Source organism: Micropterus salmoides, unplaced genomic scaffold (genome assembly GCF_014851395.1).
Source record: "Micropterus salmoides isolate LMB-PRFRI ecotype aquatic unplaced genomic scaffold, ASM1485139v1 Ms_hic_scaffold_12, whole genome shotgun sequence".
Classification (NCBI taxonomy): domain Eukaryota; kingdom Metazoa; phylum Chordata; class Actinopteri; order Centrarchiformes; family Centrarchidae; genus Micropterus; species Micropterus salmoides.
Window position 1 is genome coordinate 17,060,862 of NW_024040263.1, and position 15,352 is coordinate 17,076,213.

The 15,352-nt window shown below is 37.9% G+C and overlaps 1 protein-coding gene across 5 annotated transcripts in view; it reads right to left on the reverse strand.

Annotated features, from left to right (window-relative positions):
* Positions 1-8,158: 8,158 nt before the first annotated feature.
* The window catches only part of sept9b (septin 9b), a 57,852-nt gene continuing 50,658 nt past the window's right edge, over positions 8,159-15,352 (reverse strand). For all 5 annotated transcript variants that reach the window (XM_038713761.1, XM_038713760.1, XM_038713763.1 and 2 more), the window contains 4 exons: positions 14,454-14,549; positions 14,043-14,139; positions 10,793-10,844; positions 8,159-10,301 (listed from right to left, as the gene is read on the reverse strand). In XM_038713761.1, coding sequence (XP_038569689.1) covers positions 10,085-10,301; positions 10,793-10,844; positions 14,043-14,139; positions 14,454-14,549 — 462 coding nt within the window. In that variant the 3' untranslated portion in view covers positions 8,159-10,084. The remainder of the gene's footprint in view (positions 10,302-10,792; positions 10,845-14,042; positions 14,140-14,453; positions 14,550-15,352) is intronic.

The following is a 15,352-nucleotide window of genomic DNA, read 5'->3' on the forward strand; positions in this document are numbered from 1 at the left end:
GCCAGCTTCCCCACCAATGTTGTCAATCCAGCAGACACGTCATCACAGAGCTCCGAGCCCAGCCAGCCACCAGCAGACAGGCCACTCACCATCAAAGAGGAAATGATGAAACACATTTCATCATGCTGTCAATTTTAAAAGCTCGTCAGATCTATCTTGCTTGAGCTGATATCACTTAAAATTGTGCATGTAGATGAGTGTTGTTGAATGGCTAATTAATTCATACCTCCCGTTGTTTCTCAGTGTGCTATTATATGTTGCATGAACTTGCATCTGCTAATGCTGGACGAATACTGCAAAAACATGTTTAAAGTCTCCCAGGAGTAGTTTCCTCTGTTCTTGTGACTTCTGTCTACAATATTTGTTAGAAATGAAGCCTTTGACGAGTGCTGTGGGTGATGCGTCAAAACACACACTGTTTTTGAAATGCTGAGCAATATAAGTTCTCAGAGCCAGCCATCCCATTGCGTTAGTTTCTCAGATGATTAGACTAGAAGTAATTCTGAACTACCATCGAAATAATGCTATGATACATTATAGTTCCCAGTTGGGATGACTGAATAAATGGATGGATGGTGGACTGACTGAATTGCATGACACCAGGTTTCAAGGAGCCCTCTGGAGAACAAATCATGGTTCTCACTTGATAATACTTGACAATTCTTCTTCCTGGAAATCACATCATTATAAATTGACTTTACTCACATAGAGGCCACCTTAGACATTAAATGGGAAATCTTGGACAGCAAGTAGCATCAGCCCAGTTAGTATGTCCTTAGTTCATCATCACATTCCCCATAGAAAAGACTCTGAAGAAAATCTTTTTTTTTTTTTTTTTTTTTTTTTTTTTTTTTTAAAACTTATTTTATTTAACAGTCAGACATATACAAACCAACATAGTGCAGTAGTGAGCAATCTTGTAAATCCATAATTCCAGAAGTGACATAAAAGTGATTTAAGTGTTTGATCTAAGTGTACATGTGAACAGGTGTGAGTATATATGTGTATGTGTATGTGTATGTGTGTGTATGCGTAAACAAGGTTACCATTTATTATTTATTACCATTTTCATTACCATCTCCGCCCCACTACCACCCTATTGCCAGTATTGTGTTTGTTGATTTTTATTTCCATCCTTCCTCCTATGTACCAATTGCCATTGTCAATCCTGCATAAATAAAAGATGATAAAATAAGATAATGTAAGATACCTTTCCCCCACATCTCTTCAGTCCCTATCTTTTCATTTTTTTTTTTTTTTTTTTTTTTTTTTTGTGTTATGTGTAATGTCTAAGGTGCATTAAAAGAGAGAGTACAGTGCGATAGTGTCTCAAATTGGGACAGAGATGCTGTCCCATTGAAACCACTTCTCGCCTGTCTTGCCTGCCTTGGTGTTTGTGTGGTTTTCCATATATACATTTTTTTTTTTTTTTTTTTTTTTTTTTTCTCTCCCTATTCTATGTTGTGGTGCATTAAAAACCCGTGAAGAGATAAGGGGGGAATTATTGCAGTAGTGATGATAATGACACTTAATTCCAATACAGCATTGACAACGGCAATATTGATGATTATAATAATAATGGTAATAATGATATTAATAATAAATGACAATGATGATGGCAGTGGTGACCGCAATGGTGAAAGCAAAAGACAGCAACATCAGCAATTACAACAATGAAAAAATAACAGTGAAAATAGCAACGATAACAATAACAGTAAAGATAGTAATAACAATGATGACATGGACAAGTTCAAACAACTAAATGCATTAATTTTCGTGGGTTGATTAAGAAGGTGGGAGGAGTTGGAGTTGAAAACCGAGAAAGGGTTCACAGCTGTAAGAGGTCAGAAAGTGTTGGGCGGCAGGAGTCAGTTTTAGATGCGTAATTATGAAGGGGAGATGCATATTCCATTGCAATGAAGTCTGTTATAAGATTTTTCCAAATGTTAATGTGTAATTTATTTCTAGTTTTCCAGTTCATGAGGATAGTTTTCTTGGCGATGGTTAGAGCTATGAGGAGTATTTTAGAGTTTATAGTTTTATCAGTGATTATTGTGAGGTCTCCCAGCAAGCAAAGAGAAGGCGACATTGGGATGTGGCAGCCAACTATAGTGGATAGTGACTGTGTGACCTCTTCCCAAAAGTGTTTGATTGGAGTGCAGTGCCAGGTTGCATGGATGTATGTATCTGTAGAATTTTGATTGCAATGTGTGCAAACTTCTGATGTGAAACCCATTTTAGCTAATCTATTGCCCGTGTAATGTGTTCTATGAAGTATTTTGTATTGTATTAACTGAAGATTTGCATTTTTGGACATGAGATGGATGTTTTTACAGATTTGGGTCCAGAAGCTGGCATCAGGAGCTATTGAAAGATCGTTTTCCCATTTTATTGTTGGTAAGTATATGGTCTGAAGTTGGTTTGAAATCATTTTGTATATTTTAGAGAGAAGTTTCTTTGGGGAGGAAATGTTGACCAAGTCTGATATTGCCGCTGGAAGTTCTAAAGTTGTGTCTCTGATGTTTATTTTTGTCAGAACAGAAGATTTGATTTGTAGGTATTTTAAGAATTCGTTGCTCCCGATGCCATACTCCTGGGCTAGTTGCGGAAATGGTCTAAATGTGTTAGATTTGAAAATGTGCTTAATGTGGGTAATACCCCTTTCTGCCCATGTGTGAAAATTCAATGTTTTTTTATTGCTTATAAAGTCACGGTTGTTCCACAGTGGTGTGAAGTTAGATGGAACTAATTTAGAATTTGTGATATGGTGAAATTTCCACCAGGCTGTCAGAGTGGAAGCTATAGTTACTGCATTAAAACATGTGTGTTGTTTGATTGATTTGGTGAGGAACGGTATGTCAGCTATATTTAATTCTTTGCATAGTGATTGTTCTATATCTAGCCATATAATATCGGATTGGGTGGGGTGAATCCATTTGTATATGTATTGCAGTTGGTTAGCCATTGAGTAATATTGGAAATTTGGTGCTTCTAGTCCTCCTTGAACCTTACTTTTTGTAGTGTAGTGAGTTTTATCCTTGGCGTTTTATTTTTCCAGTAGAAGTGAGTGATAATGGAGTCTAGTGATTTAAACCAGGTCAGTGTAGGGTGGGTTGGAATCATTGAGAATAGATAATTAATTTTCGGTAAAATCGTCATTTTTATTGCTGCTATCCTGCCGATTATGGAGATTGGAAGGTTGAGCCATCGAAGCAAATCGTCTTTTATTTTTTTAGCAGTGGTGTGAAGTTGAGTGTTACCAGCTCTGACAGTCCGGAGGAGATCTTAATGCCTAAGTAAGTGATGTGATCATGACATATAGGTATAGGTGTTTGGTGGGGTGCCACATCCCATTTGGTTTTATGTAGAGGGAGGATGAAAGATTTGTTCCAGTTTATTGCATAATCTGATATTTTTGAGAAGGACTGGATTGTTTTAATTACTTCTTGAGTGGATGTTAGGGGTTCTTGTATATATAGTAGGATATCATCTGCATAAAGTGAGATTTTATGTGTTTGTTGTGGTGTTTCAATACCTTTGATTGCTGGGTTTTGGCGGATAGCTGCTGCTAAAGGTTCAATAAAAATCGTGAATAGGGATGGAGAGAGTGGACATCCCTGCCTCGTCCCCCTGTGCAGTGTGAAGCTTTGTGATGTTAGTCCATTGGTTGTGACTGTGGCCGATGGTGATGTGTATAAAATCTTGATCCAATTAATAAATGACTCTCCAAAGCCGAATTTTTGTAACACGGTGAATAGAAATTTCCAGTTGACCCTATCAAAAGCTTTTTCGGCGTCTAATGTGGCAATGAGAGTATCTTTCTTTTGTACTGATGAGTAATGCATTAGATTGAATAATCTGCGGGTGTTATTGGATGCATATCTACCTTTTATAAAGCCGGTCTGATCAGGATGGATTATAAACGGTATAATTTGTTCAATTCTATGGGCTAGTGTTTTGCTAATCATTTTATGTCGACATTTATAAGTGAGATAGGGCGATAGTTAGATGCGAAGGTGTGGTCTTTGTTAGGTTTAGGAATGAGTGATATAAGTGCTGTATTCATGTGGGATGGGAACTTTGCGTTATGTTTTATTTCTGTTATTGTTCTGCTGAATAGTGGGTATACGGTTGACCAAAAATGTTCGTAGAACTCAGCAGGGAAGCCATCTGGACCTGAAGAAAATCTTTAAAGAATCATGTAAATGGGATGGTCTCGTGAATCTGGAAAAAGACATGGGTTCACATAATAGTCTCTAATTGCTCGGTACCCTTAGCTAGTAACTAAATACAGAACTTTGCTAGCTTTTAGGTAGCTGACTAGTAGCTAAATTAGGATGCTAGCCAGCCCATAGGAAGCTGGCAAGTAGCTTAAATAAGGTAACCAAAATTTCACCATTGTCAAATACTATTTTGAAGATTGAGAGTAAATTACCAAAATGTCAGTCTGTGCAATAACTTCAGTTACTGATTAAATGTAACTTTATAAACAGTAAAAAGGAATCTGGTGCAATATTTCACATTAAAACAACAACCATGTTATTGCTGTCAGATAGTACTCATACATTAGATGAATGGCAATTGACAATTTATTTCACAATATCTATTTCAGATTGGATTGTGTGATGAAATTAGTGCATCCTAAAAAGAAAAATAACCTAAACCCAAAGCTCTTGACTATTGCATATTCACACACACCTTCATTTCATTTAGCCTGTATTACTCTTGTGTCTGAAAAGTTTCTCATAATGTCAAACTGACTTACTATGCAAAAATACTAAAAAAGATGCATTTAAAAGACCAGGGACTGCAAATTGGAGAATTGAAATAAGTAAAGTACAGCACTGTCACTACTTCAGCAGTCAACTAGGCACTCAAATGACAAGAAAAGCAAATGTGAAACAGAGTGTGACAACGCTGACTTACTAGAAGAGTCTGCACTTGACTGAACCAACACATTTCAGCACTCAGGGACTTCACTGATCACTGTTTTTACAGCTCAAGCAAAAGCACAGCCTATATAAACACCAAATGGCCAATTATCCTGTGAGGGCTGGACACATAGAAGGCCGGCATCTAAAGGATGCTTTTCAAAATAAAGGTTCTCAGAACCTCAGAAGTTTTCTTCTGGAGGAACTAATGATACTTTTAGCATTCACATTTATTTTGTAAAGAAGAGTATTGTAGTTTCTGAAAAATCTAGATTTTTAGTTTTAAGTATTGTATTCTGTTTGTGTAGTTTTACATTGAAGGTGGAACATCTGACCTTTAATGCTTCCATTCCTCTTTGGATAATTGGTAATGCTCAGTCATCTGTGATGTATACATTACACAGAGCTCCTATTATTTTGTCCACTTTTTATTTATTTATGAAGGTAGGCTAAACAACAACAGCCCTTCTCTGTATAACACAATACAAAGAAACAGCACCTCAAACAACAACAACAACAGCACCATAAACTGCAACCTCCAAAAGTATAACCTCTAAAACAATTTCAACAACTAAACATTATAATCATCATGAATGTTTATTACAGGACAGTAATGTGCGACTGCATTAGGTTTAGTTACGTGTAACTAATAAACTGGCAACTGAGTATATAGGTTTTACTTTTACCCAGTTTTTAAAAAAACCCTGATGAGGGCCATGTGCTTAAATTTATTGGCTGAATTAAATACAAACTCTTCCAGTAATTCAGTTTGTGTTGCCAAGTTATCTTTCACGTTTCAAAATTTAGCCCACATTTCCCGTAAGTCAAACACTAAAGGTTTTCTATTTGTCTTTTCTGAGGAAAACATTCTGCAAATATTTTTTCCCACAGATACTTCAGTTTTTCCACAACCTACCATTTCAAGAAGAAGCTCTGAAAGCTCAGTTTGGCTCAGACAATCTTTCTCTGTGCCATTAGGTAATCCGTCTGGTTTCTGAACAAATCTGTCCTGGTGTCATACAGTGTAAAATGCTGTGTAGACTTTGGCAGAAAATGGGGAATCCTTTGTTACACTCACAGTATATACAGCCTACTAATAACCTACATAATTCTTCAGGTTTCATGTTTGTAGCACCCTACTTTGCAATTTGCTACCCTAGCCTATTATATGAATTTCCATTGTAAAAAGTCATTGAATATGATGACACTATGCTGTTCAAGTGAGAAAGTGCAGATGTCAGTTCATATGCATCATCAAATTGGTCTAGTAGCTGTGCCAGCCAGTGGAATTGGGGCTGTCATAGCAGTGTCAGACAATTGTCATTATCACTCCTTCATGCTTCAGGACGGCTGCCTGCAAAACTGTTTAGATGGAAGTGTCAACGTTAGGTGAGTGTTCAATAGATACTGATTTTTCCAGAACTTGCATTGTCTCTCACCTTCACATTTGTCATTTGTCACCCTGGTGGTGTCATCCCCAGCAAAGAGGAGTTTCAGGCCAATGAATCCAACACAGCGATGGCAGGAAAAGCCACAGCAGGAGCTCCAATGTGTGAAAGGGTGACAATGACCTCCAATATAACAACACTGTCAACACTTTACAATCAGCAGGGTAGCAGAGAAAGAGTGTGACAGGAGGTGTAAATGAGAAGTCCTATTAAACCAGTGCTGTGTGAGCATGGTGTGATGCCACTGCGCATTTCCTCTCAGCTGGGTTTGTTTTGGTAATGTGGTATGCTGCATACTTTTTAATATATATATCAATGCAAACCTTATGAACTGAGCTCAAGAAAACTTAGCTGCTCTCTTCTTCCTGTAGTTAGGGTGCAAATGTAATTACATTCAAGTTAAAGTTTACAGCTGAGCACAGTTGGCCAAAGTGTTTAGGCAATTTATTATAGTAATAGTAGTATTATAGTATATTTAATTGTCTCCGTCAAATGTAATGACACAGAAAACACGCATGTGTAATCCGTTTATTTTAATATTACACTAACCAGGAAAAAACAATGCCATTGTGTCACTTCGAATCTGAGGCCCCGTCCACACCACTGCGTTTTCAAATTAAAACGGAGACCTTTTGCTACGTTTGCACCTCCCATCCAGGCTACAATGGCGTAAACGAAGACCTAAAACGGAGAAGTTCAGAAACGCGGCCGACCCCGTTTCGCGTTTCAAAACTCCGGAGAGCGTTTCAGTGAAGACGGGCCAAAACGGAGGACTAGAAACAATGACGCAGCCGCTCACGCTCGGCTCACTGATTGGGTCTTAGAAGTCATGCAAAGTAGAAACATGATGCTACTGACCAGGTTTTTGACATAGTATTTTTATTAAAATATTATGTACCATGCAAATTACACTTATCTGCCTACGCCTGTACTGTGCATGTCGCCGTATTTACTTTGCACGACTCCCAGTCTGTTTTCCGCCGCCACACTCCTGTTAATTCACAGTCTCAGCTCCTTATTGGTGCATGCAAAAAAAACAACCTTCGTCTGTATTTATTTTTTCTTTCGCCAAATCTTCCGCCAAACCATCTGCTTCATGTTTACACCGGCACGCGCATGCCCAGTGTACCTGAACGGCCAATAGATGCGTTTTCAGTCGTTTTAATGCAGACAGAGATGAACTCCAAAATGCAGCTAAAACGCTGGTATGGACGGAGATCGTATTTGTTTTAATTCTACTAACCAACTAAAACGGAATAGTGTGAATGGGGCCTGATTGTTTCACTACTGTTTAACAGCTATACCTTCTGCAAATTATTTTTTATTTTGTTGAGGAAACGCGTCCAAAATGTGTACTACTATCTTTTGTGCAATGGTATTTTTAATGTTATTTTATGTAAGTGAAAAGAAAGTAATGTATGGCTTTCATTTTTAAATGGCTAAGAGTGTTTTAAGAAGTCACAACTAGGAGATGTTCTAAATTTAATGCAGTAAACAATGTGTTCAGTGGTTTATTTCTTAATTAAAGGAATAATACCTCTGTAAACGGTCAAAGTATATAAATGTGTTTTAAATTATTAAATGTTGATGAAAAAGATTTGGCTCCATCAACCACATCTGAGGTTGGTTTAACACTGCAACAGTTGCTCTTGTTTTATATAGTCTATGCAGTTGCTCTAATTAGAGATTTATCAGCGCAAAGAAGGATCAACTCTTAGTTGCCCATCTTCACTGAGACTGAATTAAGTACCTATATTTCCGACAATCAAGACAATCAACTTTAAACAATAAAAATATTAATCTTTATTCTTTAAGATAGCATAACAAAGATAAAACCTTAATCTATCATACCATGACAAATTACACAAGAACTATACAACAGTAAACCAAGTGTAACCCAATAACTTTCTCTGGATAAAAGACAATAGTTCTCTTGGTTTTTGAAATCATTACCTCTTCTGTATGCATGTTATATAAAATATTCTTGTGGTGACTTAAGGAGGCAGAAAATACACCGCTGACTATTCTGTTAAGAAACTGAGAATGTTTTTAGCATCTATAAAATATTCCTTGAGTTTGCATTACTTAAACATTTTTTCACAAATATTAACAAAAATTCTCAGTTGCATCATGTTATTTTATGGTTGTTATTTAATGTTTTTTGGCATAAATTCTTCATGTCAGTGGTAGTGAGACATCCTCCCTCCGACAAAATGCTTTAAGCTTGCAATGTGAATGTTATCATTCAAACCATTATCTATTGGCAGGATTGGTTGTAATTATTATTAATCAATGTATAAATATAGACCATTTTGCACTTTACTAGCAGGCAAAGTTGTTTGGTGGTAGTTATAGCGCTGCCTAGCCAACAGGGTACAACATACTGTATGAATGCAAAAAACCCAAATACTGTCTACAGCTAAAAGTTCATCACTGTTAAAGACCTTAACAAACCTCTGGAAGCCAATGGCTGGAATGAAAGTTGAATTTAACAGATTACACTTAACATACACATAAATACCTATTCGTAAATCAACGCTATATACCGTATGTGCTTCTCTTTAGAACAGAAAAATGGACTTTTATTTGGTTTGCAGTCAGAAAAAGAGGCTGCATGGGACAACAGTTGCACAGATTCCGCCACAACCCCGATCTTATACAATAACATTAGAACATGAACAACAGCAATAAAACACAATAATAAATGAGCGATGTAAAATGCAAGGTATGACTGTATTACACAACATTGGCATTATATAGAAAGAGACGGGATGGTTTGGCAGAAAGGGGTCGCAAAAGCATAATGAAAAAACGAGGAGTACACATTTTTCCGAAAGCCGCTCTGCACTGCTACTGCTTTCTTTTTCTTTTCTATTATTTTGCAGTGCTCAGTTGTCAATATCTTTACTTCATCCACAATACTATGAACCTATTCTAAATATCCCTACTTAACCCTAGTATCTTTACAAAACTATACACCACAACACAAAGCAGACAAGGCCAGTGGCACGAACAATTACTCCTAGTTTAGAGCTAATCTAGTATCATCTGATATGCTGTACTTCATTTTGAATTATGCCATTTCTCCTCCTCTGGACAGCCCTGCATGACTACACCTCCTGTCAACCCAATATCCTGCAACAGGCTTTTTATCCATCTCTCTTTTTTCCTATCATGCTATTGATTCTGAGCAAAATCTTGTACATTGTTTCACTGATTATTTACTTACATCTTACTTGCATGGCTGCTGCACTCCACTTACGTTCTTAAAAGCCAGCGAATGTTCTAAAATATAAACCCAGCAGCCACAGCTTAGTAATGAGCTAAGCTTTTATGGTTTACTTTGAACAATCGTGAATGTAGATTGCATTGGGCAGTCAGAATTAGATGAGTTCAGAGTTCTGTAGAGGATGTAGGTCTGCAGGGAAAACATGATTTTGCTCAGAATTGTAATGATGTAAAACATTTACAGACCACGGAAGGAAAATGTTGGTATTTACTCTGCGCCCTGTGTCTTGTACCTTCCTGATTCATTAAAGCTGTAGTTAGGTAGTTTTTTGGCAAAAAAGTCCTTCTATGTATCAAAAATGATTCTGTGTGCATGTGGGCTTGTTTATGTAAACATAATACATGTGTGAGTGTATGTTTTGTGTCTGGCTGTGTCCTGATATCATAAATTGGCAATGTGGCTCCTCACAGGACTCTTTACATCTCGTGGGACAGGGCTTCATGCTGAGCAGCCACTCCATTGGCCTGCAGGGCAGCGAGCTGCTCCTCAGGCTGACCGTTGGCCTTTGGCTGAACAGCAGGATGGTCAGATGGTTGTGAACTGAAATGGCCATTGGATTCATTTAAGCGGCGGACACGATATGTCTCGTAGTGGATGCTGCCTGTGATGTCCTTGATGTTCTGCATGTGTGTCCTGAAAGAAAGAAGTATTACAACACCAGTGAATATGGCGTATTGCTGTCTACAAATGAAATACGTGTTCTTGTATTAGTTCATATGTCTTAGCCCAGAGGTTCCCAAAGTGGGATCCACAGCACGGGCCAAGGGTGCCAACATGATTTTATTTTACTGTGCATATAAATTATACTTGGCTAATTGGTGTATATGTTTTTTGAAAAGGGGAAGAAATGCATTTAACCATTTAGAACAATTATGTTTTATTCATTGCCATTTTATCATAACCATAAGATAACATGTATTTTTCTGAAAGAAACCGAGGAAAGGCCTATATTTTTTCAAGTAATATTAATGTTAATTCATAGATAAAATCAATATTATTTGTTTTGATAAATTCAGATATCCACAGCAGTTTTTAGTTGAAAATGGTGCATGTGTATGCATGCGGTGGGAATGGGTGTGCCATGAAAAAAATCTTTGAGTATGATGAGTATGATGGAAGCTCACCTGATGAGGAGGTCTCGCATGTAGGCAAACTCACAGTGTGCAATATTCTCAACTGCAGAGAGAGAAAAGAGGAAACATTAGGTGAATTACATAACTTGAGAGACGACCAACACAGGAAACCGTTTGAAGTAATGACATTAACTAAATAACGTTGTCAAAGTCCTTTCTATTCCAGCTCACTTGCTGTTCCTTACAGCACCACAGAGTGTCAGAGTTGCTCACAAGTCAACTGGAGGGCATCCTCTAACATGACATTATACGCAATTTTCTTAAGCCAAGATAACACACTTATCCACTTTCGAGTAATTTAACACATCTCGGCTCTCCTCTATATTGGAGAATTTTAAGTGAGACGTTTTAACAAACTCCCAGTGACAAGCTGCCGGTGCCTCCAGTAGGCCTAACACGTGTTTGAATTATAGATTATGTCAAGAATATAAATGAAAAAAAGGAGGGTGCTATTTATGTAAAGCTTTGAAATCCAGGGGCAGGAAATTAAATTCTCTTTGAAAGGAGGAGAGTAGAATAACTGCTGGGTCTGTGAGTGCTGATTAGTGGCGTTGAGGGAACACGCTACTAACTTGTAACAAGCTGCACTTCTGGTATCTCCACTCCCAACTCATGGGGAAGCATGGAGAAGTCCCTATGTTCAGTACAATAAATACATTTAAATACATATTCTTTTTCTTCCCTCTGTCTCTAATTGTGCCCTCAACCCCTGAACATAAACAGTTTCTTCTCCATTTATGATATATAGAGACTTGACTTCTAGCTTCTCCCCTGAGGCCTAAAAAATTATAATGCGGGTGCCAACAAGTCCAGCAGCTTCCTCTCTCCTCCTTTTCCTTGTTCCCTCTCTCCCACCGCTTGGTTTTAATTGAATGGAGCCATTGTTCTTTTAGCCGGACAAGACGCCATTTGTCCCGCAGTCCATGTACTTCACCTCTCTCACCCACTCTCTGCAGTTCTGTGGAGTTATCTTCATAAGGCTTGCTGAGAGAGTAATAGTCACCTTCAAATTCCTAACACTAAAACAGCTCATGGTACTACCTCAGAAATGTCATCTTTTCAGAGAGTACAACTGCCTTGTTTTAAGTTGGACTAAATGCATTTCTCAGGGTCAAGTAGGAACGATGTTATGCTGCATTATAAGTAAAATCATTTTAAAACGCACATGAATGTTTTATCATTTTAAATCTTTTATATCTTGAATAGACTGATATCCCAGTATCCCGTGCTCACTTGCCCACACTGGAGTCTTATGATCCACTATGTTGTTTTAATGATTTTTAAGCCGTGATGGAAGAAGTACTTTACTTAAATATCAATACTCCGTTACGTTAAGTAGGCTAAGCGTACTTGATTCAAAAGAATAGCTAAGTAGGTGTACATAAATATTATCATTAAAATATACAAGTATCAAAAGTAAAAGTACTTTAGCCCTGTGACTGATATATTATTAGATTGTTAATATTTATACATGTACAACTGTTGTAGCTTGTTGAGGTGCAGCTAGTTTTAAAGAATTAGATAGTTAAGTCCAGTGGTTCTCAATCTAGGGGTCAGACCACACCGAATGGGGTCATGAGATGATTAATGTAAAAAAAAAAAAAAAAGTTTTAATCTTTGCTTTTTGTGTAATACGGGATAATTTTATCTCTTTGTGCCTCGAACATTTATTTAAATTAAACCATTTGAGAGATATAGGGGGGAAATCTCTCATTTCATCATCTCTAATTTGAAAAGAAACAGTAAACTATAGCTGTAAGATGATACAATATTTCTCTCTGAAATGTACTGGAGTTAAGCAGCATAAAATAGAAATACTCAAGTAAAGTACAAGTACCTCAAAATTGTACAGTACTATGTAACTTTTACAATCTTTAAGAGTTTAGCAATCCCTGAGCTACATGGATATATCTTGAGTTGCACATGTTTCTCAAAATATCTTTGAAGGTCATATTCCCAGTGAACAATCGGGGGTTCCCGACCACACTGAATCACAGATAAAATAGACAGAATAGCAGCTTTCTAGATTCTATGAGGTGAATAATTTAGATGATATACAAATTTATTTAATTACGTGATTTATATTTTACAATGCATTTATAGAACAGCCAATAAACTAGAGCTCAGTATGCCATACAGGAGAATGTGCTGAAGTGCCTTATGGGAAGGAGTCCCTTGTTCAGGCCTCCTTCAGCCATCTTATTGTCCTCCAACTATACTTACTCACTCACTAACTCTCTCTCTCTCTCTCACACACACACACACACAGAGGAGGTGATGACATTCACTTGCTAAGAACTCCTTGGCAGTGTGAGCATGCAGCACAGGCCAACAAATGTAAACTGTTTCAAACTTACTGTTTGCTTGTGTGAGGCAGTGTGTGTGAGTGTGTGTGTGTGTTTTATGTTCCTGTCTGTTATCCCAACGGACACAGAAAGTCCTTGTAAATCTCTTCCTCCTGTCTCAAACATCTCCCTAGTTACAGACTCAGATAGACGTATGTCAACAGACGGTTAAACCAGCTGGCCAGATTTTAAAACTGCAGTTCGTAACTTTCCACATGTTGAAAATTGAAAACCAGACTCTGTTGTCTTCTCTGCAAAGCTGTTGCACCTTGTTGTGGTTGGTACGTTGTGAGAATGCCATCGTGCATATGGTTATATTATATTTTATTAGTGATAAAGTTGGATGGCCCCTGCATTGTCAACTGCCCAGGTGTGAGTACTTGAGTATTCCGTTTCGAACTGCTTTTGAACGGCTCCGTTCTACGACATACGGAGCTAGACGGAGCCGGTGTTCCACGTATAGTCATTTTCTCCGCACAGCAACGGCACAGCAACAGCACACCAACGCTCAGTTTGTCTTTACCCGACAACAACAGCCTGGTAACATGCTTCAGGTCTTGGCCAATCAGAAGACAGTGGGCTCAGAGACAGGAGCATCTACAGCTTGTTTCAGACAGAGGCTGAAATGACGAGCCAGTGTAAGACAGATTATACAGACAAATTATTTTTTTGAACTTTTAATTATGCAAAGCTGCCGTACAGAAGTCACAAAACTACAATATGAGACTGGAAAAGCAGTATAATAGGTCTCCTTTAAAATACTCAGCTGTGTTTGGCAACCGATGCTGGCAGTGGTAGTGTTAGCATGGCTAATCTGTGTTTAGACTGTCAGGACACATTCTGCCAAACATACAATAGTGTGTGCATATGTTTCTAAGGATTCACATGTGTATTACCCTCTATGGTGCCCCATTTTGTTTTCCTTCCCAGAATCCTCTTGCCGTTCACCTGGTACTCCTGGTCACTGCCCACAACAGCAAAAGGGATCATCTCCTGTTGAGTGCACACACACCATCACACAAATGCACAAAGTTATTGACGTGTTACCAGTGGTTTGTTTTCAGATCCTGCTTTGGTTGTTAACCTTTGATAGAACAAGATGCAGAAAATGACAAATCAACACTTTCAAGATTGCCCAAATAAATACAGGAAAGAATAGGAGACAAAAAAAGAAATTACATCTAACAAAGGCTTGAATTTCTACCTGCAAAATGCATGTTTGTGATTGTTGTGTGGAGTGCTGAAGCCTACTCTCTTACTGTGGCTGTTGAAATCTGAACTAACTGAACCCGATATTGTGAACTTACTCTGATTTTGTCATTGATCAGCCTGTCCTCTGCATCCTCGTCAAACTCTTTCTGTGGGTAAACATCGATTCCATTGGCTCGCAGCTCTTCCCTAATCTGCACAAAGCCAAGCACAATGACACACAGAAACATTATGTCAAATTGCCTTAATATACATAACAATATCACACAAAATTATCTTATATACTATAAAATTGTCCACTTTAAAGCAGTCTTTAAAGTCTTGGTAATCAAATTTTGAAGAGGGTTTTCTCACAACTGCTGAGTCATAAACATCACTACACTTAGACAAAGGTTTCCGTAATGAGAGCTGAAGTCCGACTGGCAAACAAAAACAATCAATCAGGCCCAAACCCTTCATCCATCATCTCACCATCCCAGCCAGAAGCCACTATAACACACAAACACACTTGATGCTGGGACTGAATCCTGTTTACATACAGGTATTTAAGTTTGGGCCAGAGACTTGAATAGAAGCTGCTCAGACCCACAAGAGGACTTAAATAAACACTTGGTTGTGTTGTAATGGCTGGCGTTGACACTAAATGGTTCCTAATATCCTCGACACAGAGGAGTTAACATGGAGGTTCACCGCTCTTAGGAAAAAAATACATCCAGACAGAGGTATGGCTTATGAAACGGCCACTTCTATTCTCTGTATGTCTTTATAATGACTGAAACACTGATGCAGAAAAATAGACAGACAAGATTCTGGGAGAAACGTCCTTTTAATGAATGACTGTTCGCTCCCACAATTACTACTCTGACAATTTCCACTTGGTCCTTGATGAAACATTTCATTGTTTATCTTTAAAGGCTTTCTCAGGCTCACATTATAGGATGCAAACCAAGTGAAATTCTACAAAAAAGCCACATCAACTGTTGGTTAGAGGAATGCG